The 27,526-nt window shown below is 38.6% G+C and overlaps 1 protein-coding gene across 5 annotated transcripts in view; it reads left to right on the forward strand.

Annotated features, from left to right (window-relative positions):
• Positions 1-2: 2 nt before the first annotated feature.
• TECPR2 (tectonin beta-propeller repeat containing 2) overlaps positions 3-27,526 on the forward strand; it is a 42,375-nt gene continuing 14,851 nt past the window's right edge. For 3 of the 5 annotated variants that reach the window (XR_011151481.1, XR_011151482.1, XR_011151483.1), the window contains exons 1-16: positions 4,952-5,185; positions 5,301-5,429; positions 5,852-5,983; positions 6,908-7,065; positions 8,171-8,483; positions 9,300-9,432; positions 10,745-11,176; positions 11,790-12,787; positions 14,167-14,350; positions 16,117-16,290; positions 18,358-18,538; positions 20,027-20,168; positions 21,386-21,626; positions 22,380-22,469; positions 23,272-23,505; positions 27,087-27,235. Coding sequence is in view for 2 of the 5 variants with exons in the window: in XM_069018299.1 (XP_068874400.1) it covers positions 4,967-5,185; positions 5,301-5,429; positions 5,852-5,983; positions 6,908-7,065; positions 8,171-8,483; positions 9,300-9,432; positions 10,745-11,176; positions 11,790-12,787; positions 14,167-14,350; positions 16,117-16,290; positions 18,358-18,538; positions 20,027-20,168; positions 21,386-21,626; positions 22,380-22,469; positions 23,272-23,505; positions 27,087-27,235 (3,909 nt within the window). In the remaining 3 variants the exon portion in view is untranslated. Of the gene's footprint in view, positions 106-1,677; positions 1,826-4,900; positions 5,186-5,300; positions 5,430-5,851; positions 5,984-6,907; positions 7,066-8,170; positions 8,484-9,299; positions 9,433-10,744; positions 11,177-11,789; positions 12,788-14,166; positions 14,351-16,116; positions 16,291-18,357; positions 18,539-20,026; positions 20,169-21,385; positions 21,627-22,379; positions 22,470-23,271; positions 23,506-27,086; positions 27,236-27,526 lie in introns of those variants that run through there. The other 2 variants (XM_069018299.1, XM_069018298.1) reach the window with 2 other exon arrangements.

Raw genomic sequence — 27,526 nt, forward strand, 5'->3', positions numbered from 1 at the left:
CCCCGAGCGGCGCAGGCACCGGGGGCGCCGCCGCTCCGCCGCCTCGGGGCCCGGCGACGTCGCTCCCTGCTGCCCTTCCTGAGCCGCCGCCCGCGCTCCGGAGCGGTGAGTGCAGCCGCGTCCCCGCGGAGCCGGGGGGACCCTTCAGGGCCGGCCCGCTCCCGCTCCCCTCCCTGGGCTCCGCAAGCGGGGCCTGCCGCGGGCGCCTGTTGCGGGCGTTGCTCCCGGGGCGCGGGCAGCGCTCGGTGAGGGGGCTCGGGGAGTGCTCCGGCGGGGGCTCGGCGGCTCTTACCGCCTGCGGAGCGGCTGGAGAGGCTGCGTCGCCCTCCCCGTGCCAGGGCTCTGGGTCTGGGCGCTAAATCCGGCGTAAGCCGAGGTAAAGCCGGCGGGAAGGCGAGGCAGCCCCGAGGGTGTCCGGCCGGGAGCCACTGGCTCTGTCCTTCTCTGGCAGGGGCTGCAGCGAGAAGGCACCCGTTGGGAAGGAATGATTTGGAACATCTGAATATGTTTCAATAGAATATGTATAAGAAATACATTTGAGGAAGGGAAGTTAAGACAAGGGGGAATGGCTTCAAACTGAAAGAAGGGGAGATTTGTGTTAGATATTAGGGATAAATTCTTCACTGTGAGAGTAGCGAGGTGCTGAAACAGATTGCCCAGAGAAGCAGCGGATACTCCATCCTTGAAAGTGTTCAAGGCGAGCTTGGATGGGGCTCAGAGCAATCTGGTCTAGTGGAAGGTGCCTCTGCCCATGGAGGGAGGATTGGAACTACCTGATCTTTAGGGTTCCCTCCAACCCAAACCATTGCAGGATCCTGTGACGGTTTCGTAGGGTGTCACAAGACCATCAGCATGAATACAGCTGAGTTTTCCCATCCCTATAAGGATGTGCAGCGACTGTGGGTTCTCCTTTTCTTACCCTTTCTTATGTCACACAGAAAAGACACAAACCTCATTTGAGCCAAAAATGCAACATTTCATGAGTTGTGTAAAGCCAAGTGTCTGTTAATCAGGTAACCATGACCTGTGTGCCAGCTGGTCATTTGCCTGTGTGCAGGACACATGAAAGCAGAGCTCCTTTGGCAGAGTGTGTGTTTGTGGTCTTTGCTCTGCTTGGCAGAAAAGCTTTGGAGATGTGACAGTGGGGTAGCCGGCTCTGGGGCGAAATGTGTGAGAAGTATTAGAAAAGAAAACCGCTTTCCTTTTTAGTTGGCAGGATCTAGCTGAGAACAGAGACTGTTATGTGTAGCTGTGGTCACAGGGGAGTTTGTCTGTGCTCTGAAGAACTTAAATGTAAGTTTTAATGTCAAAGATTAAAAAAAAAAAAAAATGGAGCTGTTGTCCATCTTCTACAAACAGGACCCTTGGGCTTAGAGAAATGCAGTGACAGCTTTAGCTTCCTGCAGTCTATCTGTGGCATATCCTGGCAGTGAACCTTTAACTACTGCCTGTCTGCTGAACTACAGGATTATCTCTCACTTTAGTTGCCTCTGTTAGGCAGCATTGAGCCTTATTCCTGTTTCTAAGACCAGAAAAAAAAATTAAAAAGCTGCTTTTCAAAACATAGCCTTGAATGTAGTATTTAAGAACTTGTGAAGTCTGAGAGTTTAGAAGGAAAGAGTCTGTCTGGTGATTGTTTTTGGTGTGCTGTTTTTCTCTACTTTATCTCTGCTGCAGGACAGCTGCTTAGCACAAGCTGATTTGCCCTATACGACTGTTATGTACTTCAGCATAACTGTGGCCAACACAGACTGAACAAATGCATCCAGTCTCAAAATCTGCTTAGAAAATAGATTATATCCACTGTTTGCCTTTGATTAATGAGGTAGGAAAAACAGATAACAATTAATCCTGAAGCTGTTAGAGACTACATGTGATACACAACTGTCATTAGAGGGGTATTGAAGACTTTAGGCTCAAAAAGCAGAGAATTGGGGCATTTATGCAGATGTTTTGAATGTACAGGCCACATGGGAGATCTTCTAGTCCCTTACTCATTTGGTTAGTGTAGATAAAATTACTTAATTAGTAGTATTTTTAATAAAATTATGAATTTGAGCTTTCACTTATGTTTTTACACAAGCAGTACAAGTGTTGTGTTAGTCTGTAAAGCACTCAAGATGAAACTAATTTGTATACACTGTAAAGAAATTATAGTTCATTGATAATTTTTTCCTTTTTTTTGATTGTACAGGGTGAATGGGTTATAGAGAACAAAATCTTAATTTGTTTTACTGACTACTTTGCCATCAGAGATTGTATTTAAATGTTACAAAGAGTGAGAACCCTAACCTAACAGCAGAGTTTTTTAATTTACCTTAGTATGTGACAAGAAATAATTCCTCCCATGGTTTTTTTGTGAGTGGGAAGAAAAAAACTATATAAAATTCTTTGTTGTCTTTTTTAAAATTAAATGTATGCTTCCAAAATATGTATCAGGTTGCAGATAGGGTTATTGTAGAGGAAAGAGGAAAAGTCTTTTTCTGGATAATACAAATTTTCATATTTCCATAGTTGGTAATTAGTTACTATATTTTAATGGTTTAGTTGAGCTGGAGGAATAAGTGATGGAAACTAAGAAAAAGGATGAATTCTGAGGGCTTGGAAGGTCCTCTAGTAACTGAGGAGTGTGAGATGGTTCTAGCTACAAGAGCAGCTTTGGATGCTGGCAGATGTAAATTGCAAGAGTCACAAAGGGGACTTAAAAACCAAAATATGTGAAATTCATGAGGCAGTAGCTGGATAGTGGTAGAAGTTGAGGTTAGATAGAGGAAGATTTGTACATAGGAGACTCAGAACAAAGACTGGATTTTGTTTTATTAGAGAAAAGAAAAAAGACCATTGACTAGTAAAATTACTGAGATGGCAAAACAGCACATTTAGAACAGCAAACTAGACTAGCAGTGGATTCGTTTTGTATTTAGTTGACTGTAGGTAGAAGGTAGTAAATGCTGAAGGAAGGGGTAGGAGACTTAAAATATAGGATAGGAAAGAGATGGTTTGTGAAAATATTGTGAAAATGTCATGATGCACTGAGGTTGTCTGTTAACTTAGTAAACATCTCAAACTAATTTTTCATTCAAAAATAGTTTGGACACATGTGTCAGCTGGCCTTTATGATATTTCATGAGGTACATGTCACAACAGGTTGTAAACATTGGAGGAGAGTGGAATTCATTTCTAAGCTCTAGCAAGCAGTAAAATTTATCACAATTAGGAACATCTAACAATAGGTTCTAGCATAGTTACTGAAAGTTTTTGTAACAGATAAAATATAAGCCAAATAACCAGTCTTTATTCCTATGGTGTTGGTTATGACATGCATGGGCAATGTCATGCAAACAGGCCCTTTGGATTTAGTGGAATTGTATATTTACAGCAAGTGTTGCAGGGCCCAAAGTGTGTGTGCTGAATGCTCTTGCCCAATAACTGAAGTAGTTGGAAAACTGAGATGCCAGAGCTTTTCACAGTAATGGAGATATAAAACTAGAGCAGCTCTTTTTTTTTTTTTTTCTAATTTAGTTGATACACATTGCAAGCAATGTATGAAGCTGCCAAACAAAAAACATTTTCCATCCTTAGAGAATTAAAAACTAGGCACAATAGGACATATCACAAATTGCAGTAGGAGTACTTCACAGAATAATTGTGAGCATTTAGAAGCATTTCTGACTTCAGCTGGTAGATTTCTGTTTTTTATTTCTGTGAGGTAGTTCTAACTCTGCTGAACCTAAAGAAAATCTTCAGTGTTAAGATCTTAAACAGCCACAGAAAACTTTCCTGTCTACAGAAATCCAAAATTCTTGTCTTGGAAAACTGCAAGTATTTTTGGTAGACTCTCTACCATTCTGTTAATCGGACTTGCTCATGGCAAAATAAAATTTAAGAAGTGAAAGCTACTTTTCTTTTCCATGTTTCAAAGTCACCAGTGAGAAGCAGCATCTAGTGCTGCAAAATGTTCTTGTCATGGTTGTAGTGATGAGAAAAATTACTGCGTTTAATTAAATTTTTTGAATATTTTTACGTTCCTCATGGTCAGCTTTTTCTGAAGGTGCCAGTATGTTGTTGCTGTGATGAGCTCTGACTAAATTGTTTTTCTTGGAGAAGGTAAACAGATTCTTTGTTTCTGTTATTCTTAGATATTCCCCCCTAAGTATATTTACAGTATTGCTCACAAGCATGAAATTATTTTCTTATCCATAAAAGGAAAGCTGGACATATGGTACTTTTTTCCTGTTTGCTCCTTATCTTTCTAAATTCAGTTGCTACATGAATACTTTCCTGTGTCTGTCAAAATTTTTACTTTCCCCATTTTTTCCTGCATTATTCTAATTTTTTGGTTGTTATTTGAATGTATAGCAGACGTAGCTCTAGCTGAACTGTTTCTCAGCTGTGTTTTTTCTTGGGCTGTGGGGCATTAAGGAGTGGAGCACAAATGCTGGTTTGTTGCTTTGATCTTACAGCACTGTCTGATACAGTGAATATTCCATGCTCTTGGGCACTGGTTAGATTGAGGGTTGAGATTGCAGAAAGATGAAGAAATATATCACATGGATTGTTCAGTGTCAGAGGCCTTATGGTTTTTTCACTAGAGAGATGAGAAATACTGCATTTGAACTCATCTTTGACAAGCTTACAGCTGCAAGAAAAAGTGGTTATCCCATATTTAATGGTTACCATACATCCTTATATGTTAGCTGAACCTAAGGAATACACTTTTTGGCAAGGAAGTTTCTTCTAAGAATAGATTACATTCACTATAAGAGTTTAACTTGCTTTTTCTTTATGCAAAGCAAAAACTGAGAATTTTTTCTTCTTTTTTTGCTAAATTGTGGCTTTCTATTAACCTTTTATTCTCTCCACACAAGTTAATGACATGTCTTTTGCTTTTGTCTTTCAGATTTCCTTATGTGGTCATGTAGATGTGTTTATTTCAGCCTTAAAATTGCTGATGTAAATCCTTGCTATGGCATCTGTGGCTTCACCAGTTATATTTAAGGAATTTTGTCCCTTGTATTATCTCCTCAATGCCATTCCTACAAAGATCCAGAAGGGCTTTCGCTCTATTGTGGTTTACCTCACAGCACTTGATACCAATGGAGACTACATTGCTGTGGGGAGCAGCATTGGAATGCTTTATCTCTACTGCAGACATTTAAACCAGATGAAAAAATATAATTTTGAGGTAAATACTAACTTTTACTGTTGTCTATTCCAATGGAGCTGAGTTGCTCAGAATTGAGCTCTCCTGTTGGTGTCTCATTAACTTTGTGAGTTCTTTGTATGGTTTGTTTCAACAGGGGAGGTGTGAATCTATAACTTTTGTAAAGCTGTTGAGTTGTTTCGATGATCTGGTTGCTGTTGGTACAGCCTCAGGTCGGGTTGCAGTTTTTCAGCTTGTGTCTTCATTACCTGGAAGGAACAAACAGGTAAATCTTTGCATTTGGCTAAACTTCTGTGAGGTTTAGGATGGCCAATCCTAGTAGAGTGCTACTGTGATTCTTTGTAAGAGTGAAACCCAGCAAGTGAAACCAAGCAATCAAATAGCTGTGAATATGTCTTAGGCTTCATATGTTAAACTTACAAAACAATAATAGTAAAGCATGCTTTGCGTTACAAAAGATGTATTTAATCAAATATGCTTCTGAGGGATTTCTCATGTGTAATAATTGGCTGATCTCTTTGGCAGGGGGGGTTGGATTATTAGGGGTTTTTGAGCTAAATAAACTTCAGAAGGACCTGCGCTTTTGTTCTTGATCTCCAGTCAAACCAGTCAGGAGTCACTGAATAGGCTTTGTGCATCCACTTTCTCTTCAGCTCATTCTTGTATTGCTTTGTTATTGTTTCACAGCTTCGCAGATTTGACGTTGCTGGCATCCACAAAAGTAGCATTACAGCTTTAGCTTGGAGTCCCAATGGAATGAAATTATTCTCTGGAGATGACAAAGGAAAGATTGTCTACTCTGCACTAGACCTAGACCAGGTGAGCGTCTGTTATAGGGACCTTAATTCACATTTGCACTTTCTGAAAGAATGCTTGTGTGCTTAAATTTTTAGCAGTTGCTTCATTGCTCAGTGTTAAGTGTTTAGTTGGATGGCTTTATTGGTATGTGTACACTTGGCCAAGTGTGTGCACACCCAGCAAGGCAACCATGGGATTTCCTTCACAGCTGCCTTACCTTTTTTAAAAAGTAATACATTTTAAAAGAAGTAGTGATTCTTCTCATTTTTCATGAACTAACTATCAAATCTTTCTTCAGATTTCTGCCAGTACTTTCTCTTTTGTTTGGAAGGGGTACTTTTGACTGATGTGGCCTTATTGATAAAGTACTTCTTCCAGAATTGTTCAGCATCTCAGTCGAGAGTGTAGAATGAAAGTAACATTTGGTTGCTGCTGGCTCACTAGCATGTTACTAGTAAATGGAATTTTTCTTACATCTTGTTAGTTAATACAGACCTGAGATGTCAACAAAATGAATGCTGACTTGAATTTCTATATGGAAGAAAAGTTTAAACAACATCTGTCCTGATGTATCTGTGACTGTCCATCTGTTTGGTTTGACAGAAATCACCAAAAGTAATGATTGCCTCAGTGTGTGTATGACCTGGCAGTGGGGAAGAAGGAAGAAAATGTGTCCTAAAGTTTCTGTTGATTTCAAGAAAAATGTGTTCACTAATATTGCAAGAGAAACTACATTTCATATTGTGTCACACACAATCTAACTCCCCTCTTGCCTATGTAAATTAAGTCCATATTCATTAAATTAATTTCATGCAACAGGAGTTCAAAAGCTTTTTGTTTGTTTATTTGTTCTCTCTTGGGCTTATAAATTTCTTTGAAGTGTTAGTTACTACCTTGTATTTTTAGGAGGGTTTGACTCTTGTGAATTGTGTGTATCTTTGAAAGGGTCTTTGCAACTCCAGCCTTGTATTGGAAGAGCCGTCTTCGATTGTCCAGTTGGATTACAACCAGAAGGTGCTGCTTGTCTCTACTTTACAGCGGACTCTGCTTTTTTACACAGAAGAGAAATCCGTGAACCAAGTTGGAACACAGCCCAGAAAAAAGTAACCCTCATAAAATCCTGATGCAGGCTCATCTATTAATTCAAAGTGAATTACAGACAGAGTGATCTAGGCAGTGAAATTAATACAACACAGCAGTCTGCTCATAAAAAGCTAGTTACAATAGCTATGGGTGATCGAACATGAAATGACAATTACACCTATTTAGAAAGTGTGTGGTTGCAAGTATGTCACAATCATATTTTCAAGGCACTATTAGGCATAAATATTTAAGATACTTTCTCATTGTTCAAACTGAAATTACTGCCAAACTTCCTCTGCAGTCCCTCTCTGTTTACTGTGACTTGGAGTGAGCAAGCATTGTTACAAGTCTGTCTAACGGGTGATGTAATACTTGATGCAAAAGGCAAGTCAGCATCCCCATTTTTCTTATACACTGAAGTGAATAAGTAGGGAGAATGTATAGTAAGCACTTAAATTTGAGTTAAAGACTAGGAACCTCTTGTGTGGCTTTGACATCTTCTCTTACATAGTCTCTCTTGGGTAAGGAAGGAGGAACCTGGTCATAGAGCAGCATGACTGACTCTATCTCTAAGCACAGGAAATTTACACTTGAGAGAGGGTTTATGATGTATCTTTCAGGGATATGAATAGTAAGAGGAGTACCAAGGGCCATCTTATAGGCGAAGGGTGTTCTTGGGTGATAGTAGTGGTGTTTCTGTTTATGAGAAATGAAGGGTTTAACAGCTGAGGTCTGTTCTGTGCTTCTTGAAAGTAAAGGTTGTCAGTTTCTTTGCATTAGTTTGTAGTGTTTTGCTTGTTTTTTATTAATTCTGGGAGAAGGAAGAGTGCATAGTAGGATCTTTTTGAGATGGACAGAGGGGCATTAAGGCTATGAAGCTTATTAGGAAGTGTCATTTGACTTGCTTAATTGATGTAGTGTCTGACATCCAAAGCTGAGGGAAAACTTGTTATTTGGAATTACTGCTCTTGTCTTACTGTAACTAAATTTGTTCTTCAGACGTTTCACTGAATATTTTAATCAAAGACACTTGATAATTTGTGTTTGTAAATTTGTGCCATTAGTTTTAAAAATTGTTTCTGAGTTGAGTATATAGCTTTTAAAATAATTTTTTTTGCATTTCAGCACTGGCAAATTTGGAGCATGTTTTATACCTGGCCTGTGTAAACAGAGTGACCTGACATTATTTGCTGCGCGACCTGGGCTTCGTCTGTGGAAGTCTGATGTTCATGGGACTGTTCAGGCCACATTCATATTGAAAGATGTATTTGCTGGAGGAATAAAAACTTTTGAACTGTATCCTCGTTTGGAACCACCTGACAGAGGAAGTTACAGCTCTCCAGAGAAACACCTTGGGCTTGTTTCATGCTTTTTCCAAGAAGGATGGGTGCTGACCTGGAACGAATACAGCATCTATTTACTAGACACTGTGAACCAGGTAGATAAATCTTGTGGCTGCATATTTTGTTTCTTCCATGTTTTTGTTCACACTATGCCATGGGACTCTGTTTTGGTTATCCCATTATATGTCTGCAATTTAAATCCGTGTTTAAAATGAACAAAAAAGAATATTTATTGTCTCCCTCCTCAAGTTGTCATTGCAATGATATACTCACCAACTGGCTCAGTATGTTGTTTATGAAAATTACATATATTTAAAGCTTTCAGTTGAGGTCTTAACATCATAATCAATTTTGATGCTTAATGAAGCATACAGAAACCTAAAATCTAGGAGTTCATGCAAAAAGATATTTTTAGGCCTATAAAATGTGCCTGGAACTATTTATTCTTTCCCTTCTACTACTGTTGGTGTCTGAAAAAAAAATAAGTACTATCTTTTATTTGGTATACAGTGAAGTGTTAGCTATTTCATTGTCTTAAAAATGCATATGAAAATGGATACAAGTTAGTATATTTTTGTCTAAATGATATTAAGCATTTGTACTGTGGCATTCTTCTGCCACCAAATTGTATATTGCTTAACTTGGTATATTTAGTTGCCTTTAGTTGGACAAAGAACAGATCTGTGGAATTTAGATTAGTATAAAAACTGAGCTGCATCATGATTAAAGGGTTCTGTCCTGTTTCTTTTTTCCATTTGCCTTTTTTTTTTTTTTGATAGGATAAAAATCTTTATCCTGTAACTGCTTATGTTGATTAAAATCCAGCAAATGCTTTTGTTAAGAGTACCATGTTGTGCAAACAGTGTGTTAATCTGATGCCAATTATTTCTTTCTCTGTTGACTCTTCATAGGCTTTGATTGGTGGCTTGGAAGGATACGGTGATATTGTGTCTGTGTCCTGTACCAACAATGAGATTTTTCTGTTAAAAGGAGATAGAGACATAATAAGAATTTCAAACAGACCCGAAGGACTGTCATCAATAGGTTTGTATAGATTAGTAAGTTTAATATGTAGAAATTAGTAAGTTTAGTATGTATAAATTAGTGTGTACCTCATGGAACATGGTGTCTATCATACTTTTTTAATATAAAAACCTCCCAAACCAACAAAACCAAAACCGAACCCCACAAAAAACTCTTCAGATTATTGCAAAAACCTGCCCGGTCCTGTAGAGTTACTCATCTGTTTTGATAGGTTATATTTAGAGATTTGGTTTATCTGCTTATCTGAGCTTCTCTTTTGGCTGCAGTGAGAATGGGGGCATTAAGAAATTAAATATGGTTGCCCTTTTTGAGAGTGGATCAGCATTAACCTAATGAGGCATCTCTAATCTGTGCATTTGAGAGCTCATTCTGAACCATGATGCTGAAGCAGTCTGGATTCCTGATCATGGTTATCCCGTTAGGATCAGTCTCAATAGCTGAATATGTTGATTTTGTGCTGCCTGTCACCAGCCACATTCCAGGTGAAATCTCAGCCTTCCTAGCAAAGAAAAAGAAAGAATTGGCAAATAAATCCAAAGAATGCTCACTAAAATTCCAAAAATAATTTGACTGTTGAATACTTGTTGCCATCTGAGTTAAGCATTTATTTTACTAGAACTCACTAAAAGGGTTTACTAATGCATTTAAATACTCCATCTTAGCTTTGTATGAACAAAATGCTAGTAAATATGCTATGAAGTCTCATTGAATGCTGGAGATCTTGCTTGTCATTACATATTGGCAATAGCTTTAGTCATTTAGGCAGTTCTTTACTCACAAGCTACTAGAGGCTGTTTATTATTTTAATCTCAACTTTCATGTATAGTTTTAAAGGAGCCTTTAGAAGTGTATTCTAATCACCACAGTGATTTATCTGGTAATTTTTCTTGATTTTTTTTCTTAGCTACTGAATGTTTGAATGAAGAAGTTAAAGGTATAGGATGGCACTTCAGTGTGTGATACATTTGGGTCTTCCAAGCTGCAGACCTGTACTGTTCTTTACACATGAACAGAAATTCAGAATTTTGCTTTTAGAAGCTTGATACAGGGTTTAGGGGGGAAGTGCTTTCATACAGATTAATTTTCAGGAAGTTTATAGTGTGTGTGTTTGTGTGCAAATATTTATTTTTAAATGCTGTGAGCTTAGAAATTTTTTTTTTTTTGCATATATACTCTTTTCTTTCAATACTCTCCAAGCATTATGCCCCTACTAATTTGATGTTAGTACTTACACTTGAAATAGTATTTATGCTTTTATTTTTCTTTTGGACAGTTTCAGATGTGAATTCAAAATTGTCAAATCTTTTAACAGATACAAGTCCTAAATTGCTGACCCCATCATCAGTCGTTTCATCTGTATCATCCAGCCCTTCAGTAGAAACAGAAAGAAAAATGGTTACTTCCCCTTCAGTTGCTGGTGATAAAAATGGCACTTCTTCTTTAGTGAAAGATGATCTGGAAACTCCAATGCTATCAGAGAAAAGTTTTGATAGAGTGGGAGACTTGAGCAGTGAAACCAGAAAAAGAGGCTGCTCTGTAGTAAGTGAATCACGAAGCAGGAGCAGCTCTGTGAACTCTGTGGACAGTGGCTCAAGCTTTATGATGTGTGCAGACCAACTTCCAGAAGCTCAGAGAGAAGGCCAACTTTCTTCACAACGGTTCAGCACCATCAGCTCTGAAGATTTTGATCAAGAACTCATTGTAAAGCCAATTAAGGTGAAAAAGAAAAAAAAGAAGAAACAGGGTAGGTCTAGCAGAACTTTCCCAGCCATGCTCGTTGTTAGAGCATGTTACATGAAAGAGTCTGTGTTTGGCAGGCTTCATTTATATTGTGGTGTTGGGCCTCTGAACTGACTGAGGGGTTGTAGTGGGCCATTTCTGTTTAAGATTAAAATCTCCTTTAAAAGTGATGAATTCATGAAGGCTTTTTAGATCTGTTTGGGGTTTTTTACTTTTAACTTTTGTTATGCTTTATGTAAACATGCTTTGAGTTCTAATGTATTCGTTAATGGAAGCATACAGTGGACTCTGCATCCAGTTTTATGTTGGAATTGTGTAATATCTATTCATCCTGTTCAGAATATTTGGCAGTGTCTTACTTAGCCATCCTTTTTAGTTTGGTAAAATAGTGTGAATACTTGATAATTTTAATTGTTTACTATATTAAGACTTTTCTTGGCTTTATATGTATCGTTTATTATTAAAGTTGAAAAAAAAATCAGTATGGTTGAAATTTAGATTTAGCTTTGTTCTTCCTCCAGTTCTAAAAATACTTTAATTTTTTACTCGGCACTGGAATTTAATAGATTTTAGTAATATTATTTTTCTCCCTTCTCTTCATGTGTGTGTAATAACAGAAAGTGGGACAAGGAAAAACCACAGCTCTCTGGAAGGCACACCAATTTATGAGCGTCAGCTTTCTGGTGACAGTCCACATTCCTTGAATGCAGACTCCTTTTCCATGACTTCCAGCATAATGAGTGGCAGCATTGATCATTTGAGTACTGGATCTCCAGATCAGGAAAGCATGTTCAGTATGGAGTCCCATACGATCTTGCAAGAAGATAATGGTTCAGAAACTTTCAGTGTCCTACAGTCTCCGGAGTCAGCAACTGTACTAATCAATGAAGAAAATGGAGATGTGGTTGATTTACAGAAACTTCCAAACAGTGACAGTGGCATGGGTGCTTCAGCTATTATAGATACTTTGGCTTCTGCATCTCCTCTGATATTCACAGAAGACTTGACAAGCAGTGTTGATGGTGAATGTAATGGTGGTGTGGTTTCTGCAAGCAATGAATCCTGTCCTGGAAAGCTGAGCCAAGAGGACGAGGAGCAGGATTTTCCTACATTGTGTAAAATAGATGAAGACTTGGATAAAATAAAGCTGCAGGATACTGAAAAATCTTCTGAAGATCCAGATCTTGCAGACCAGCTGTTCTTGGAATGCGACAGTATTCTCGGTGTCCAGACATCCCTGACACCAAAGGAAAGTGATGAAATTGGTAGGGAAGATCAACAGCAGCTCTCTCTAATCCACAGCGCTTTGTCAGACCCTTCTGTGCTCCAGTTTGACATCTCTGACAATGTTCATTCAGATAACTGTTCCATTTCTGGGTGGAATTTTGAAAGTGCAATCAAAGCTAAATGTAGTACTAGCACTGCTGAAAGGGTAGCAGACACTCATGAAAGTAAGACTGAAAAATCTGCCTCTAGTGATGAGGAAGATATTTATGGACGTGGATTACCATATTCATCTTCGGAGACCAGCATGCCTGAAGTTGGTGCTGTGCCTGGTGCACAGGATGTAGCCAAGATAAGCCTAGATGAAATGGTGCTCCTAAAATCTGATCAGGTATTTCTTCTCAGTTTAATTAAAGTACCTTTAACCTTAAAAAGAAACAGCTTTTCAAAAGAAATGTTCCTGCAGTTACTGTCCTTTACATCTTTAGGTGAGCAAATTTTTTTTTTTTTTGGATTCAAGTACACAAGTAAAGTATAAAGCCAAACAAACAAGAGTACATGTTGTAACTCTTGAAAAATGTGATGTATCTGACTTCAGAATTGGTGATGTGTGCTTGCAATGCAAAGAAGCTGTTCTGGCTGTATTATTCCCGGCTCGACAAAAATGCTGTTAGAAACCCATCCATTAAAAAGTGAACAGTAAAACCCAGTCACGCTCAAAGGCTGTTCCTGGTTTGGATCTCCAGCAGTCCAAGTTCTGCCTGATGCTGTTCCCAAATTCAGCTGACTTCATGGAGAATTAGTGCTAATTATCTCACTTGGCTGGCTTCTGCTTAAGGATTATTTTATGTGTAAATACTCAGAATAAGGATTAGTCTTTGCCCACTAACCAGCAGTAGTTAGTACTGTTTAAAATACTGACAGTTTCGTTTTTCTGTTATCCCTCTTTCCTTCATTATTTCCTTCATTATTTTGTGGGTAGTCCTCATACAGACTATAGAAAAGAAGTACTAAAGTTAATTCTAAAATCTATAGAATTGCTAGAATCACTGGAACTGCTAGCAGAAGACTTAAGAAGGAAATGCAGTTCTTGTAGGCGGGGCATTTTGTTTATTTTAGATCTGTAACAGCTTTGTATTGAGATCAAGCAAATACTCATTCATAAAGGTTGAGTTACAAGTTGGTGGTGTCCTGTCTACTAACAGCTGCAGCCTGAAGTGCAGAAGATTTTAGTTTCAGGTTAAGGTATTCTTATACTCTGTCATGTTCAGAAAACTCCCCTGGTAATGTATGCAGTGCTTGAGTTCACCTCATGCAAGCAATCAAAATTTAAGAGAGCAGGCTGTAAACCAGATTTTTGCAAGACGTGGCTCCTGTACCATACAGAGAGTACTGGAGTTGGATATTTAGCTGTCTCTGCCCTCCAGCTGTCTTGTTCCCTTTGCTCATCACTTCCTAGACAATGAATAATTTCCTGGACTACAGGCAGACTGTACATTTTTATGTATTCCTTTGTTGGAGGTGGATGACGGGGTGGAGGGGTTTATTTTTTTGCTAAATCTGTTGTTCTAGCAGTCTCATTATGCACATACAGCCTTAGAGAACAGTGACAGATGTAGTTTTATTTTACACAAGGCAAATTTCTTCATTGATTAAAGTACTTAAGTTTAGCTTTTTTTAAATCAAAACGTGAGAGCTGCTGTTCTTACATACCCATTTTCTTATGCAGTTTGAAGACACCTGACACTGTTCTGACTGTACAGTTTTTAGTTTGCAGAGAGCTGGATGGGATACTCTGGCCCTGGTTATGGCATCCTGAGCCTGGTTGTCTCAGAAAAATACATTTGGTGCCTGGACTACCGAGGCAGCCTGTACTGCAGTGCCCTTCCTTCAGCTGGGCTGCGCTGGCAGAAGTTTGAGGATGGAGTCCAGCAAGTGGCAGTTTCCCCCTCAGGTGGGTTGGCTTCTGCTGCACTGTCACCTTGTAAATATAGAACTTGGGCAGACTTGGGCATTTTGTTTGGGTTTCTTTTTTTTTTTTCTTGTTTTTTTTTTCCTTTTTTTTTAATATCAGTTATTTTTTAATTAGGTGAAACTTGTCATTTTTATGAGATTACAGATACAATTGAGTGCATATGTAATTTCCACCAAAATTGAGTTTATTGTTTGTTTGTTTTTTTCAAATAAATTACTTGCAGAAACTTGGTTGTTTAGGGCTTGTTTCATGTAGAAGTATTGTGTTGGTTTGGGTTTCTTTTTGTTAGTTTTTTAAATAGTCACAGTTATATGACTGCATCTTCACTACCTCTGCATCCCATGTTCTAGTTTAAGTGGCTTTCTTTCTACACATTTCACGTTACATTTTGGGAGGTTTTCAACATGCATTTGCCTAATTAAAGTGAACTTCAAAAGTAGCAGTTCAGTGGTAGGCAGAGACGAGCTCCTTGTCTATACAAACCCTTGATTTTTGTTACAGAGCTATAGAAGTTCTTGGCTGTAAGGGTGGTGAGGCACTGGAACAGGTTGTGCAGAGAAACTGTGGATGCCCCATCCCTGGAAGTGTTCAAGGCCAGGCTGGATGAGGTCCTCAGCAGTCTGGTCAAGTGGGAGGTGTCCCTGTCTGTGGCAGGGGGCTGGAACTAGATGATCTTCCCCTCCCACCCAAACCATTTTGTGATTCACAATTTTAAGGCTCTTTTTCTTGTAAATGTAGAATTGGCTTTGTGTATGCGTGGGTTAGTTGATTTGATTTCTTTTTAAATACTGAAGAAAAAACCTTTGAAGTTTCAGTACATTTGCATATGAATTTGTTCTGGATGGTTGTGAATGAGGATTATGTTGGATTAAAAATAAGGAGGTTTTGGTTATAAACTTGCGTCACTTTTGGCCTTCCAGGTTGTTCCAGGACTGGAGTGAAAATAAGAAGTTTCTCAGCCATTTTAATCTCTTTGTCTCCTGCCTTGCCACTACTTTTCTTCCCTGTCATCTCTAAAAGCACATATCAATCTTCCTTTCTCTCTGTAGGGGAACACTTGCTATCTGTTTTAAGAAGAAAGAAATTCTGTTTGATCTGTAGCTGAGCTTTGCTATAGCCAGAACAATTTAAGAGTACTTGTACTAGGTGAGAGTGTGGGTTCATCCAGCTCAGTATCTTACCTTTAAGAGTGGTCAACAGCAGGTCCCTGCAGAAAAGTGAAAGGAATGAGCATGTGTCATGTTTGCCCTTGGTAGTTTCAGGCTGCAGTTTTTGGTGGCTCAGATTGCCTGGGCAAAATGTTGTTCCTCTGCATTTGTTATCCGTCAGTTCCAGGAGTTCACCCAGCTTTTCACTGAATTTGTGGAAGTTTCTAGCATCCACAGTTAGCCATGGATCTATTCATGCAGGAGAGTGTTAACCACAAAATGTCAAAATGGAATTAAATGCAACTTTGTGGAATCATTCAAAGGGAATTAATATGACAATGTACTGTTCTGGTACAAGCCAGCAGTTAAGTTTGGAGTTCCATTTGATTTTCTTTTTTTAAGCTATTATTATATATTAGAAGTCAGTTACTGTTCTGGTCTTGCTTTTAAAAAAAAATTGTGTTTCTTAAACTTGCATTTTTGTTTGATGCTACTGGTTTGCTTTTCCTCTCCTATTAGTTTAGGTAGGACACATCACCTGTGACTGTTGCAGTAATTGTTGAGTGCTGTTACATTTTTTCTTTACTTCTCATACAGGGGCTCTTCTCTGGAAGATTGAACAGAAGACTAACAAAGCTTTTGCTTGTGGAAAAGTAACTATTAAAGGAAAACGGCACTGGTATGAGGCTTTACCTCAGGCTGTATTTGTAGCTCTAAGTGATGACACTGCCTGGATTATCAGAACAAATGGAGATCTGTATCTACAAACAGGTACCTGAATTAATTGCAGGCTCTTTGAACTTTTGGGGGCTGAGATTATTAGATTTCAAGTCTGAAGAATGATCACAATTTGCTATAAACTTTGATCTGCAGCCAGGACATAAGGATTCCTTTTTATATTGAGAAACACTTGGAAACAGTTGTGAGATTTTGTGTAATTAGGAGAGTGGAAAAGCCAGTTCATGACCATTTATTTTGTGTGTGCCAAGTGGAGTACATATAGTACAGAGTATTTATGACATGGGGAGGATGGGATATGGATGGAGATAAATGGAAAGGGACTGTAGAAAATACCAAAATAATATCCTTGCTTTGAAAGTGATATGATGCACTGAAAAACTCAGCCTTAAGTGGGCAGAATAGGGGAAAGTAGAAGCTTTGTGTTTTGAAAAGCACAGATCTCTTGAAGATATGAGTTACCATTTAATAATGAAAGGAAGGTATTCTGAGACAGAAGATCATGAAGTGCTTTGGAAGTATAGACAAGTGGTATGTATTTTATGTGATAGAGAAAGCAAAGCCATGGGGGAATGGAATGGGCTGTGGAGCAGGAATCTTTGCAGCTGCCTTCTGGATATGAATGAGGCACAAATTGGAAAAAGGGATAGTGCAGTGACAACTTTGAATTAATGGCTTTAGTTTTAAGCCCTTCAGTGAATAGAAGAGGATGTATTTGAAGGTGTTATGCAAGCAATATTCAGGCTAAATGCAAAGAGCTAGGATGAAGGATGGCAGTGCTAGTTTTAGAGTTAAGGGAGAAAAGTATCAAGGACTCTCAGGCATGTGGGGCTTGCACAGGGAGCTGAGTTACTAAGGAAAAATTGCCAATAACATGATGAAGGAATTACTGGTGAATGAAGAGGAGGACTGGGTTAAGGGGAATGTGTGTAAGACGTACTGAAACAGGAGAGCATCTCTGAGTGGCTATCAAAATTTAATTTTGGCACTATTTTGGCACACGCTATTAAAATTATTTTTTTTAGTTAAGTGTAGTAGTTCCAGAAAAATCAAGTGGCCTGCCCATGGTCACATGCATATTGCCAACAGGCATGATAGTGGTGATGGAGAGTGAGCTTTGGATACTAATCATAAAGGGCTCTGTGGAGGTTTGAATCAATATTTTTCTTCCCTTTGAGAGATTGGTTTGATTACATCAGCTTGCATTCTGCTGTTCTTAGGCTTCCAAATTTGTCTTTTGATGCAAGAAATAAATTCTCAGTATACTCTGTCTTCCTAATGTGAGGCAACCAGTGAAAATTGTTTCTCCGGGACCTTTTCATTCCCTCCACTGTCTTGTGGAACATTTACAACAAAAGTGTGTGCTCAGAGGTTTAGAAATGAGCATTCTTGTTAGTCTAGAATATCATACAAATGAGTCTGTTCATACTGACTTTGTCAGCATGAGAAGATGAAACAAAAGCTGTGTCTCCTGACGTGTTTCCCATGTAGTTTCTCATGTGTAAATCAAGCTTCAGTGTAATCATGAAGAAGACATGTTCCTGTAAATTAGATGCAGAAATGTGTTCAAGCTGCCTGTAAATCTACCAGAACCTCTCTGCTCCTTTCGCTAGTACACACTGTGGCATGCTCTTCTGTAATTGCTCAGTATTGAGATCAGGCATGCTCTTCTGTAATTGCTGTCAGTATTGAGATCAGGTTGCTTCCCTCCCTGGCATATTTTGGGCAAAAGTTCTTCCATTACTGGCTTTTTTTTGATGCTTCTGTCAGCTCTAATAGAGGTTTTATAAATGGAGATTCCTGGTGCTGACACTAGAGGGAGAAAAGGAACAGAAATGACAGGACTGGACATGCACTGTGCAGGATGTTGAATGATATACAGTGTCTTAATTTTTAAAATGTAAACTCAGCTATATTAGAGGAAATTATTAATATTTTATAGAAAGAACAGTCACTCATGGAAATTATGATCAAATGACAGATGTTAGCATGTCAAGGAGATTCCCTTCTGCATCTTCTTTCACTGAATTGCTTTATTTCTTTCCTTTTTGTTGCAAAAAGCCAAAGTTTGTAAAGCAATCCTCATTTTCTGATTTCTAGGCCTGAGTGTGGATCGTCCTTGTGCCCGAGCAGTAAAGGTTGACTGCCCTTATCCACTGTCACAGGTCACATCCAGAAATAATGTGGTGTGGGCTCTGAGCGAGCAGCGGGCCCTGCTGTACCGGGAGGGAGTGCGCAGCTTCTGTCCTGAAGGAGAGCAGTGGAAGAGTGATATTGTCAGGTAATAACTCTAGTGGGACATTCTGGGCATAGGAATGACACAAATAACTGTGCTGGAACTCCTTGGTGTTTGAAAAAGTGTTACCTGAACTCGTGTGTCTCTATACCTCTGTGTGCGTATATATAGCTGTTTTAGCTGTCTGTCTGTCTCTCTGTCCTTCCTTCCTTTTGTTTTTGTACAGACATATTCAGAGTAACTGCTGTTTTTCTGTCAGGTGAATGACTGCTGTGTAATGAAAGGAATTGTCATAAACAGAAGTGAGTTTAAAGAGTGAGAACAATTTAAAAAAAATCTTTATAATGTCTGTCAATGTGACTTTTTTATTAAATATTGCTTCTTTAATCTGTGCCATAATGGTTTTAATGAGCTCTCCAGTTTTTTGAGGGATTTTTTTGTTTTGTTTTCTTTTTTTGTTCTGAGATTAAATCTCTGCATTTTCTTGGTCATCCACACAGCTGGATGCACTCCCCAGCCACAACTTTTTATAAATATTTTGTGTAGTTGGTATTTAGCTTTGTAGCTGATCCTGGGCTCATGGTAGTTCCTTTGTGATAAAGTTAAAAGCACTGAGTCTCTACTGCTGGCTTTGAGAATGTAGAATATAGTGTCTCTTGTGACATCAGCCTGAAGCAAGTTTAGGAAGAAATTCAAGTTCTTGTCTTCAGGTGATTTTGTCTACTGAATATCCTATTGTGAAACCTTAACTTGTGCTACCTCCCAGCCTGGTATTTGGCTCTTGAACAGTCTAAGAAACTACTGTGTCTTTGTTCAAATGTGAAATTTGCATGTACTTTAATGAGTTTGTTTAATGAAAATACCTGTTTGACCTACACCTTAGGTACATTTCATGTTCTTGGGCTTTGTGTTAAAATTGCAGAAAGCAGTCACTATTTGTTCTTAAATTGTCAAGAAAGGTTATCTGAAAGAGCTAGCATTGTTTGCTGCCTTTTCAGTGTCTGATACGATCACCTCACCCTGTTGACTTTCTGAGCTTGAAAATCGTTTACTTATGCAGGAAACTTATAGTCCTGGATTCAGCATTTATCTTTGTCACATAGTTAGGTTGAGCTTTCTATTTGTGGTCCCTGAACTGCAGGTATTGTTCTCAGAACAGGTCAAGGAAGTTGAGGAGATACATTTATGAGGCTATTTTATCAAAAACTTAAAGAACACAGCTCTTGATTGCTTATTTTACTGAACAAAATAGGGTTTGTTTAGTTTTATTGTTATGTATCCAAGTTCCAAATCTTGAGTGATCTTTGAAGGACTCATGGGTTTTGGTTGTTGTTGTTGTTGAATGTTTTTTACTTAAACAAATTAAATATAAAGTACTGAATAACTGAAAATTTGGTATCATATGTGGTTTTTAGGTTGGTTACACTGAGTTCAACAGTGTTAAACTACTAGCATTATAATAGCTTTCTTAAAATACCATCAAGATAACTTTGAAGTAAGGTTTTTAACATTTTTACTTGTTTGCATTTCCAGTGAAATGCAAGCTTTGGAACCAGTGTGCATAACCCTTGGAGATCAGCAGACATTATGGGCTCTGGATATCCATGGCAATCTCTGGTTCAGGACTGGTATAGTTTCAAAGAAACCACAAGGAGATGATAATCATTGGTGGCAAGTAGGCATTTTTTTATTTTGCTTTCAGTTTAGTTTTTACCTTGGGTTTGTTATTTGTGTTATTTTCCCCACAAGATTCTAAGAATAAATTCAATTAATTGCTTGATATTTTATAGCACTCCTTATCATGTATATTAAAACTTCAGTGTGGCTATGGCTGAAATCCCTTTTTGGGTCTGCTTGAAAGAGGGGAGGAAAAACCATCCCATGGTCATCCAGAGCAGCATTGCAGAAGCTTTCAAGAGCACAAGAAATGCTCTGCCAGGTCATAGGACATGCTGTTGAGGCTGAGCATCAAGTCTGGTTGCTGAACGCAGCCTCTTCTCTTGTCTTCCAGTGCCCATCCTTTTCCTTAGCTAGATAAAATAAATAGTAAGTCACCATGCAAAAGAATGTGTTCCGCATTTTTCCACTCTCTTGAGGTTTCTTTGAGCCATGTGGAGCTGCTTGCTTAAGCCACAGTTCATGTGGGTGAGACCAAGTTGGTTACTTCAAGTACTGTCTGGTATTGATTTGGAATTCCTGACTGGTTTCTTCAGCTTTTCTTGTTTTCTCCAGAGAAAGAGGTGGGGAAGAAGGGAGTACAAAAACAGTTTTACAGGAAATTTGTCTACATGCCACCTAAGTTACAAGAATTTTGGTCTATGGGCGTATATAATCCCTTTTTGCTTGTGGGCATCATGAGTAGCTTGGCTTTGAGGTTACTGGCAAGCTGCTGCTGTTTTTGTGCTCTTAGGCATTTTGTTCCTTTCTAGGGGTATCCCAGAGTGTTGCCAGCCTAGTTGTCCATGACAGAACTTGGGCAATTGCTTATTTAGACCTCCATCTGCACTATGAATTAAAATGTCCATGAGGTAGTTGCAAAGGAGTATTGCATACAAGTTTTTGTCATATAGTTTGAATTGCTACACTGCACAAGTTTCTCTCTTTCAGAAGTTGAAAATTCACCACTTAGTTTGCAGAGTTCAACATGTTTTCAGAGGGAGACATCCTAAAACAAAGGGCTTTCTTAGAATGCAGATTTCTAAATGGATTGTTGTAAGCTGGTGTTTAATATTGATTGTGGCTTATTAGCAAGACAATTACTCAAAATGTACCATTTTTATTTTTCCGTTCCTACACTTTGAATATTTCTAAAAAAGCTTCTGGTGAAAGATTGTGCAGTTCACCCCAAAGCTTAACTAATTATCAAGAGCATTTTTTTTCTTTTTCCCCCAGGTAAGCATCACTGATTATGTAGTGTTTGACCAGTGCAGCCTGTTCCAGACCATAATCCAGGCAACTCACACAGTGGCAACAGCAGCTCAGGCACCTGTGGAGAAGGTGGCTGATAAGCTTCGAATGGCATTTTGGTCACAGCAGCTTCAGTGTCAGCCCAGCCTCCTCGGAGTTAATGGCAGTGGAGTCTGGATCTCTTCAGGCAAAAATGAATTCCATGTAGCAAAGGGAAACTTAATAGGTTGGTGTGCTCTTGCATCTTAATTTTTTAAGTTAAGAAAATTAAATAGAAGGAAGTAACTAACTACATCTCTGTCACCACAGAAATTACGCATGGCAAGTCAGAGCAGCTTTAATATATTTAAAAATTAAAATAAACGATTCATTAGCATTTGGTCTTAAATACTTTCTCATTTAAAGGGAAATGTTTTTCATGGAAAAGTCATTGTCAGCCAGTGAGCTGTGCACAAGTTACTCTTTTTAACACCTACATGTTTCTCTTCTCTGGGATAAGAAAGCAGTCTGAAGCTGTTGAACCTATTTTATCTCGCACAGTGGAGTCGGGCTCATGGTCAGTGTGACTATGTAAGACACTAATGTTACGGTTTTACAGAGCTAATAGAGGAATTGCTTTATTTTTCTTGCTACAGTTCTCAAAATAGAATTTTGATTTGCTACATTTCTTCGTTTAGGAAAACTAGCAATACATCTAGGATACTGTTTAACCACATCACCAAATTGGTCCCCTGTTGAAGACCATTAATATTCTTCTTTATCCTCTTCTGCATTCCCAGTTTTCTCTGTGTGTGTTTACATATGTGTCAGGAGGAAGTTTCCCTCTCCTCCCAACAGTTTCTTGAAAGATTTTCATATACGATCTTGTCTAAAATATATTTAATGAATGATTGCAATAGAATTTCTTCTAAATTTTAGATAACAAATTTTAAGAGAAAACTAAGTTTCCTACTAATACTACTCATTTCTTTCTTTCAAGGCACCTATTGGAATAATATTGTGCCTCGTGGTACTGCTTCTGCCACAAAATGGATTTTTCTGTTGGCTTCCACAGCTTCATCTAAAGAAGGTTGGTAAATCAACAGTGAAGGCGTATAATATCTGATTTTTAAATAGAGTGGAATTGATGGTGTAAGTAATTAAATATCCTGAATTACTTCAGATTTTGGTTGTCTTTTCTGTTTGCAGGGATCTAAAGTAGTTGACGTAGGGTGGAAATAGGTCTGTAAAACTACTGGAGATTAAAATAACATGTTATTCACTCTCACCTTTGGTGTGGAGTGGTGTCCAGCAGAGAAATGGGTGGTCCTCAGGAGCAGCAACTTCCTAAACTGCCAAAGCATGAATTGCCAGAATTTGTAATTGAAGTTTTGGAGCATGCTTTGCTGGAATGCCTGTACTAACCAAGTGCTTCTCCTGTCAGTGCAGTTACTGCAGCAAAATCGGTAAAAGTGAGACCCTGTGAGGGCATTGAACTGCTGGTTACAGTAGTTAGCAATTGCATTATCTACACTGGCTTTAGTGACAAAAAAGGGTTTAGAGCTGAAAAGGAATGCTGCTTTTCAAAGGCTATTATCAAGGATAAAAAAGAGCAAAAGAATAAAGAGAGGTGATAGTGCGCTGTTACGTGTGTCTTCTCTGTATTAGTTTCCTCAAGTGAAACATTTCTTCAAATGAGATCACTTACTACTTCCTTTATTTGAGAAAGGGTGTATTTAAGTGCCTAAATAAGGGCTTAGGATGTGAACATAGCCAAGAAGCTTTAGTTTTGCCTTCAAGTGTACTGATCACTTTTTCAGAAAAAGTAGATGTGTAAGCTTTCTCAGAGTGGATTAGGAATTATTTTAATAACAGAAGTGTCCTTTCCATAGGAAGCTTTTTGTGGCTGTGCCAAAGCAACAAGGATCTGTTTTGTGTCAGTGATCAGAATCCTCATTTTCGTCCTTCTACGGTGCAGCTGCCACCAGAGGCTGAAATGGTGCACTACTCTGCCTGCCAGGATGCCATTTGGGGCTTGGATAGTCTTGGGCAGATATTTATCAGAACACTTTCCTCCAGCTGCCCAACAGGGATGCACTGGACAAAACTGGATCTCTCCCAACTAGGTATGACATTTTTATTGAGTAGACTATCTCTTAGCATACTGTATTTCCCAGAATCTTCCAGTTTACTGGATTAAATAATACCTACTGGCAGATGATTGTAAAACATCAGGAACAGCTGTGGCTTTCAAAGAGTGTTCTCTTTAGCCTTTTCCTGGCCACAAGAAGTCTCCTGTTTGCAAGATACTTTGTGTGTGTTCAGTGCATCTTGCAGATGGTCAGTCTGAGGTGGCTTGGCCTGACACGGTGCTGTGCAGGGGCTCCAGCAGCTTTAACTAGGCTGGCTCTTGTACCTCAGTGCAGCCATAATCACCTGGTCTAGGGCACAAAGGTCTGAATTTTATGGTTAAAACACATTTTCAGCAGAGTCATCAAAGCTTCCTGCCAAGGAAAAATTATGCTCCAAGAGTTGCATCGTTCATGAGTGATGCAGCTGATAACACTCATGTTCACATTTATAGTGATGTAATAATTCAGCATAATGATTAGAATGTGATGCTGGTTAACTGCTCTTTTCATTTGCTTAGGTGGTTGACCATTATTTGATCATTAAAATGTAGTCCCAGTTTGGAATTTGCTCTGGAGTAATTAGGTTATTTGCCAACTTCATCAGTAATATTCTAATCAGATTTATTTCTTGAATAGTCTGACTGTTAGAGCATTCTTACCTTCATGCTAATCTGCATTCCTATTTCAAGTGAAGATAAAGGAAATTGAGACTATGTACCATTCTCTCACCATTTTAAAAATAATTCAACTGTTTTGCAGTTTTTCCATTTTTGATGGCAGTGTTCATGACTGGTCTGAGAACAGACAAGCAATTTTAACTTGAAGTTTAAGAAAAGGCAGACACAGCTGGCAGAGTTTAAGCTTCATGTGTAAAGAATTTTAGTGTTTAATTTGTAATACTTCATGGAAAAATCCTAAAATGTGTATTTAAGAATTAACTTTTTTGTCAGTTGTATACCAATAGTAATTTTTTAGAACTGATGAATTGGTTCCAAATCACTCATCAAACCATAATTAAACACTGATTGATGCCTTTTACTGACCTACAGGATAGATTTGTCCGCTCTGTCCTTCTCATGTTCCTTAGTGGGATTTGAAACTTTTCTCATGAACCATTGCTTTCCAGCAGTTTAGACAGTAACTGTTTAAGTGAAAAAATAAATAACTTCTGGCCATTGTCTGAAAATCTCAGGAGAATTCATACAGGAAATCAGTGTAACTGGTGTTGGCTGGCTGTAATACCTGGCCTGTGAACTTCAGCAGTTCAGGAGTTCAGCCTTTCATTCAGCTGTTCCTGTCAGCTCTGTGGCACATGGTGGTGGCATAGCAGAGATCTGGGGTCAGGAAATGCTCAAACACTCCACTGTACCTGTCACTGTGGGTTAGCTCTGAAATGTGAAAATGTTTTAGGCATTTTTCCTCTAATTAATTGCATATGGTAGATTGCTGCTTAACAAGTGCATATCCATGGCTGTAATAGAAGAGCCTTTATTTGTTCTAATGGGGCTGAGGAAATTGGAGAACTATTGTTACTGTTCTAGTGTATGTTTAAGTTTACTCCAGAAATATTAGGACTGTAACTGGGGAGGGCAGGCAGGGTGAGAGCAACTTTATGTAAAGTTCAGTTCAGAATTCTGTATAGAGGTGATGGGGTTTGCCAGCATTAAGGTTGAAATATTCATATTATGTTGGTAGTATTTTGCCTTTTACATTTTGTAGTGGGAGTAGCACCTAGTAGATTATTTTGATTAGAGTTCCACTATCACTATCAAGATTTCTAAACACAGTAGAATGACCTTTAGGTTTTAGCAACAAACAATGCTGCTGGTTCATGCTGCTTGCTCTAAAATAGTATATGAATGTGGTTAGCATGACCTTCTCCTAAGATACAAGCAGTAAGTGGGAGGAGGGAGAAACCCCAAAACATTTACATAAGGGCTGTGTTTTTGAATATCAAATTGTACTGTAGACGTAAATAATATCAGCTATGCCGAGTAGGTGATATGTGATTCCACGTTTGAGTGCCTGATGCTTGTCTGGATCAACACTTTGACAGCTGAGGTATCATGTGACAAAGCCATTGCTTCAACTCATGCTTTATTAGAAGAAGTAACGAGGTTTTAAGTAAGATTTTGGCTTTGCAGCTGAAAGTCAAGCCTCTGTCTACAAAAGAAAGTTGCTATAGATGTTCTCATACCAAGCAGTAGAAGTTTTTGTTTGTCATTTTGGTTTTTATAGGAAGCTGTATGGCTAAAGGAAATTTTGGGTTGAGATATGTTGATTTGTGTTTCTGTGATTCAGAAAGTTAAATAATTTTGGTTAATGGGATCTGTTTACTATTACAGATAATTAAAAGATAAAGCTATGTTGTCCTGTTGCTTCCTGTTCTTTCCCCCAGCAAGCCCTAACAATTGGGAATATTGCCTTCTGCAGAAATAAATACTTCGAACTTGAACTCTGTGGGATAAAATTCCACGCCCCTCTTTAGGGAATGCTGTGTCTGATGCAGTTTACAAGGATTAGTTGCCAGATTTCACATCCCTGAAGACAGAACTGTTACCAAGAATGGGATATCCCGAGCAGCATGGGATGTTCAATTAACCAGCAAGGCCTATTTTTAGAGTCTTTAGTTTGGAATCTGACCAGAGCATTCCTTCTGTAGTGGGTCTGTACTGCTTGGGTCCCTCTTTCTTTGGAACTTGTTTTTCATTACTTAGCTTTGTTTTGTCCGACATGGGGTGAAAAAAGGAAATCAAATGTTAGATACATTACATCACATGGCTATTTTAAAATGAATGTGAAAGAGTTTCAGTAGACAGTTAGCTAGCAGTTCTTTGTAGTCTAAAATATCAGGTATGTATCTCTACTGTCTTTGCAGGAATCTAGACTAAACCCAAGCATAAAGCACACCAAAATTCCAACACACACTTCTTTTAAGGCAACTTTGTTTTCATGGTGCTGACAGGGTTAAAATACTACTGCACATTTCAGATTGATGTAATAAATATGTACAGTGGTGAATATAAATCCATTTGAAAATCAGTTCCTTTATTTACAGATGTGACACTGTTATGTTAACACTGAAATGCATAACCCATGTGCTCTCATATTTTTGAAATGCTGGTGGCATTAAGAATGTTCTTTGCTGACTGTATTAGCAGATCAACACCTTTAAAAGTCTCCAAGCATGGCCAGCTACAGAGAAGAGTTCATGTTAGGTCATGTGAAAGTTTGTCTAGGTACTGATAACGTTTATCACGGAATGGTTCCCTGCTTGAATTTGGTTATTTTAATAGTATATTTATAATGTGCTTTAGAAATTGCAGTCTCCTATGACTAAAACATTTATTTTTAGATTTAGGAGAGAAATGTCTCACATATGCACTACCTGTTGGTTTTGTTCTTTGTATCCAGTGATTTTTTTTTTTCCTCCCACAAGTTGTATTAACTTCTAATCATTTTTATGTGACTGTGTTTAAAGCTTGTTTAATACAATGAAGTCTAAATACAAGTTCTGATTATTTGCTGAATTTGAAAGGAAAATGCCAGGTTGCTAATACTCTCTTTGTTATTAGGTGGTGTAAAGCTGATCAGCTTGACCTGTGGAAATCAGCATGTTTGGGCCTGTGACACAAATGGTGGCATTTATTTCCGTGTAGGAACTCAACCTCTTAACCCAAGTTTGATGCTTCCTGCATGGATAATGATTGAACCACCTATACAGGTAAAATGTTGATTACAATTCTTTGTAACCTGCTGGTTTAGCTCTATGCTAAACAATAAAACAGTAATTTTAGAATTCATGGAAAACAGTAGAGCCAGGTTTTGTAGTAGAGTGTAGCATTGAGCTATACCCTGAGTACCTGCTGTGTGCTAAGCAAGGGGCTGGATGGGCAAACAGCACAGGGCAGAGGGTGTGGGAAGCCTCTGCTCAAGTGGCATGGTGCTGGAGTGCCTGCCTCCCTCTTCCTTTATCCTCCTCACCTTTGTGAGTCTGGGATGCTTGCTAGGGTGC

The sequence above is a fragment of the Aphelocoma coerulescens genome, chromosome 5 (genome assembly GCF_041296385.1).
Source record: "Aphelocoma coerulescens isolate FSJ_1873_10779 chromosome 5, UR_Acoe_1.0, whole genome shotgun sequence".
Classification (NCBI taxonomy): domain Eukaryota; kingdom Metazoa; phylum Chordata; class Aves; order Passeriformes; family Corvidae; genus Aphelocoma; species Aphelocoma coerulescens.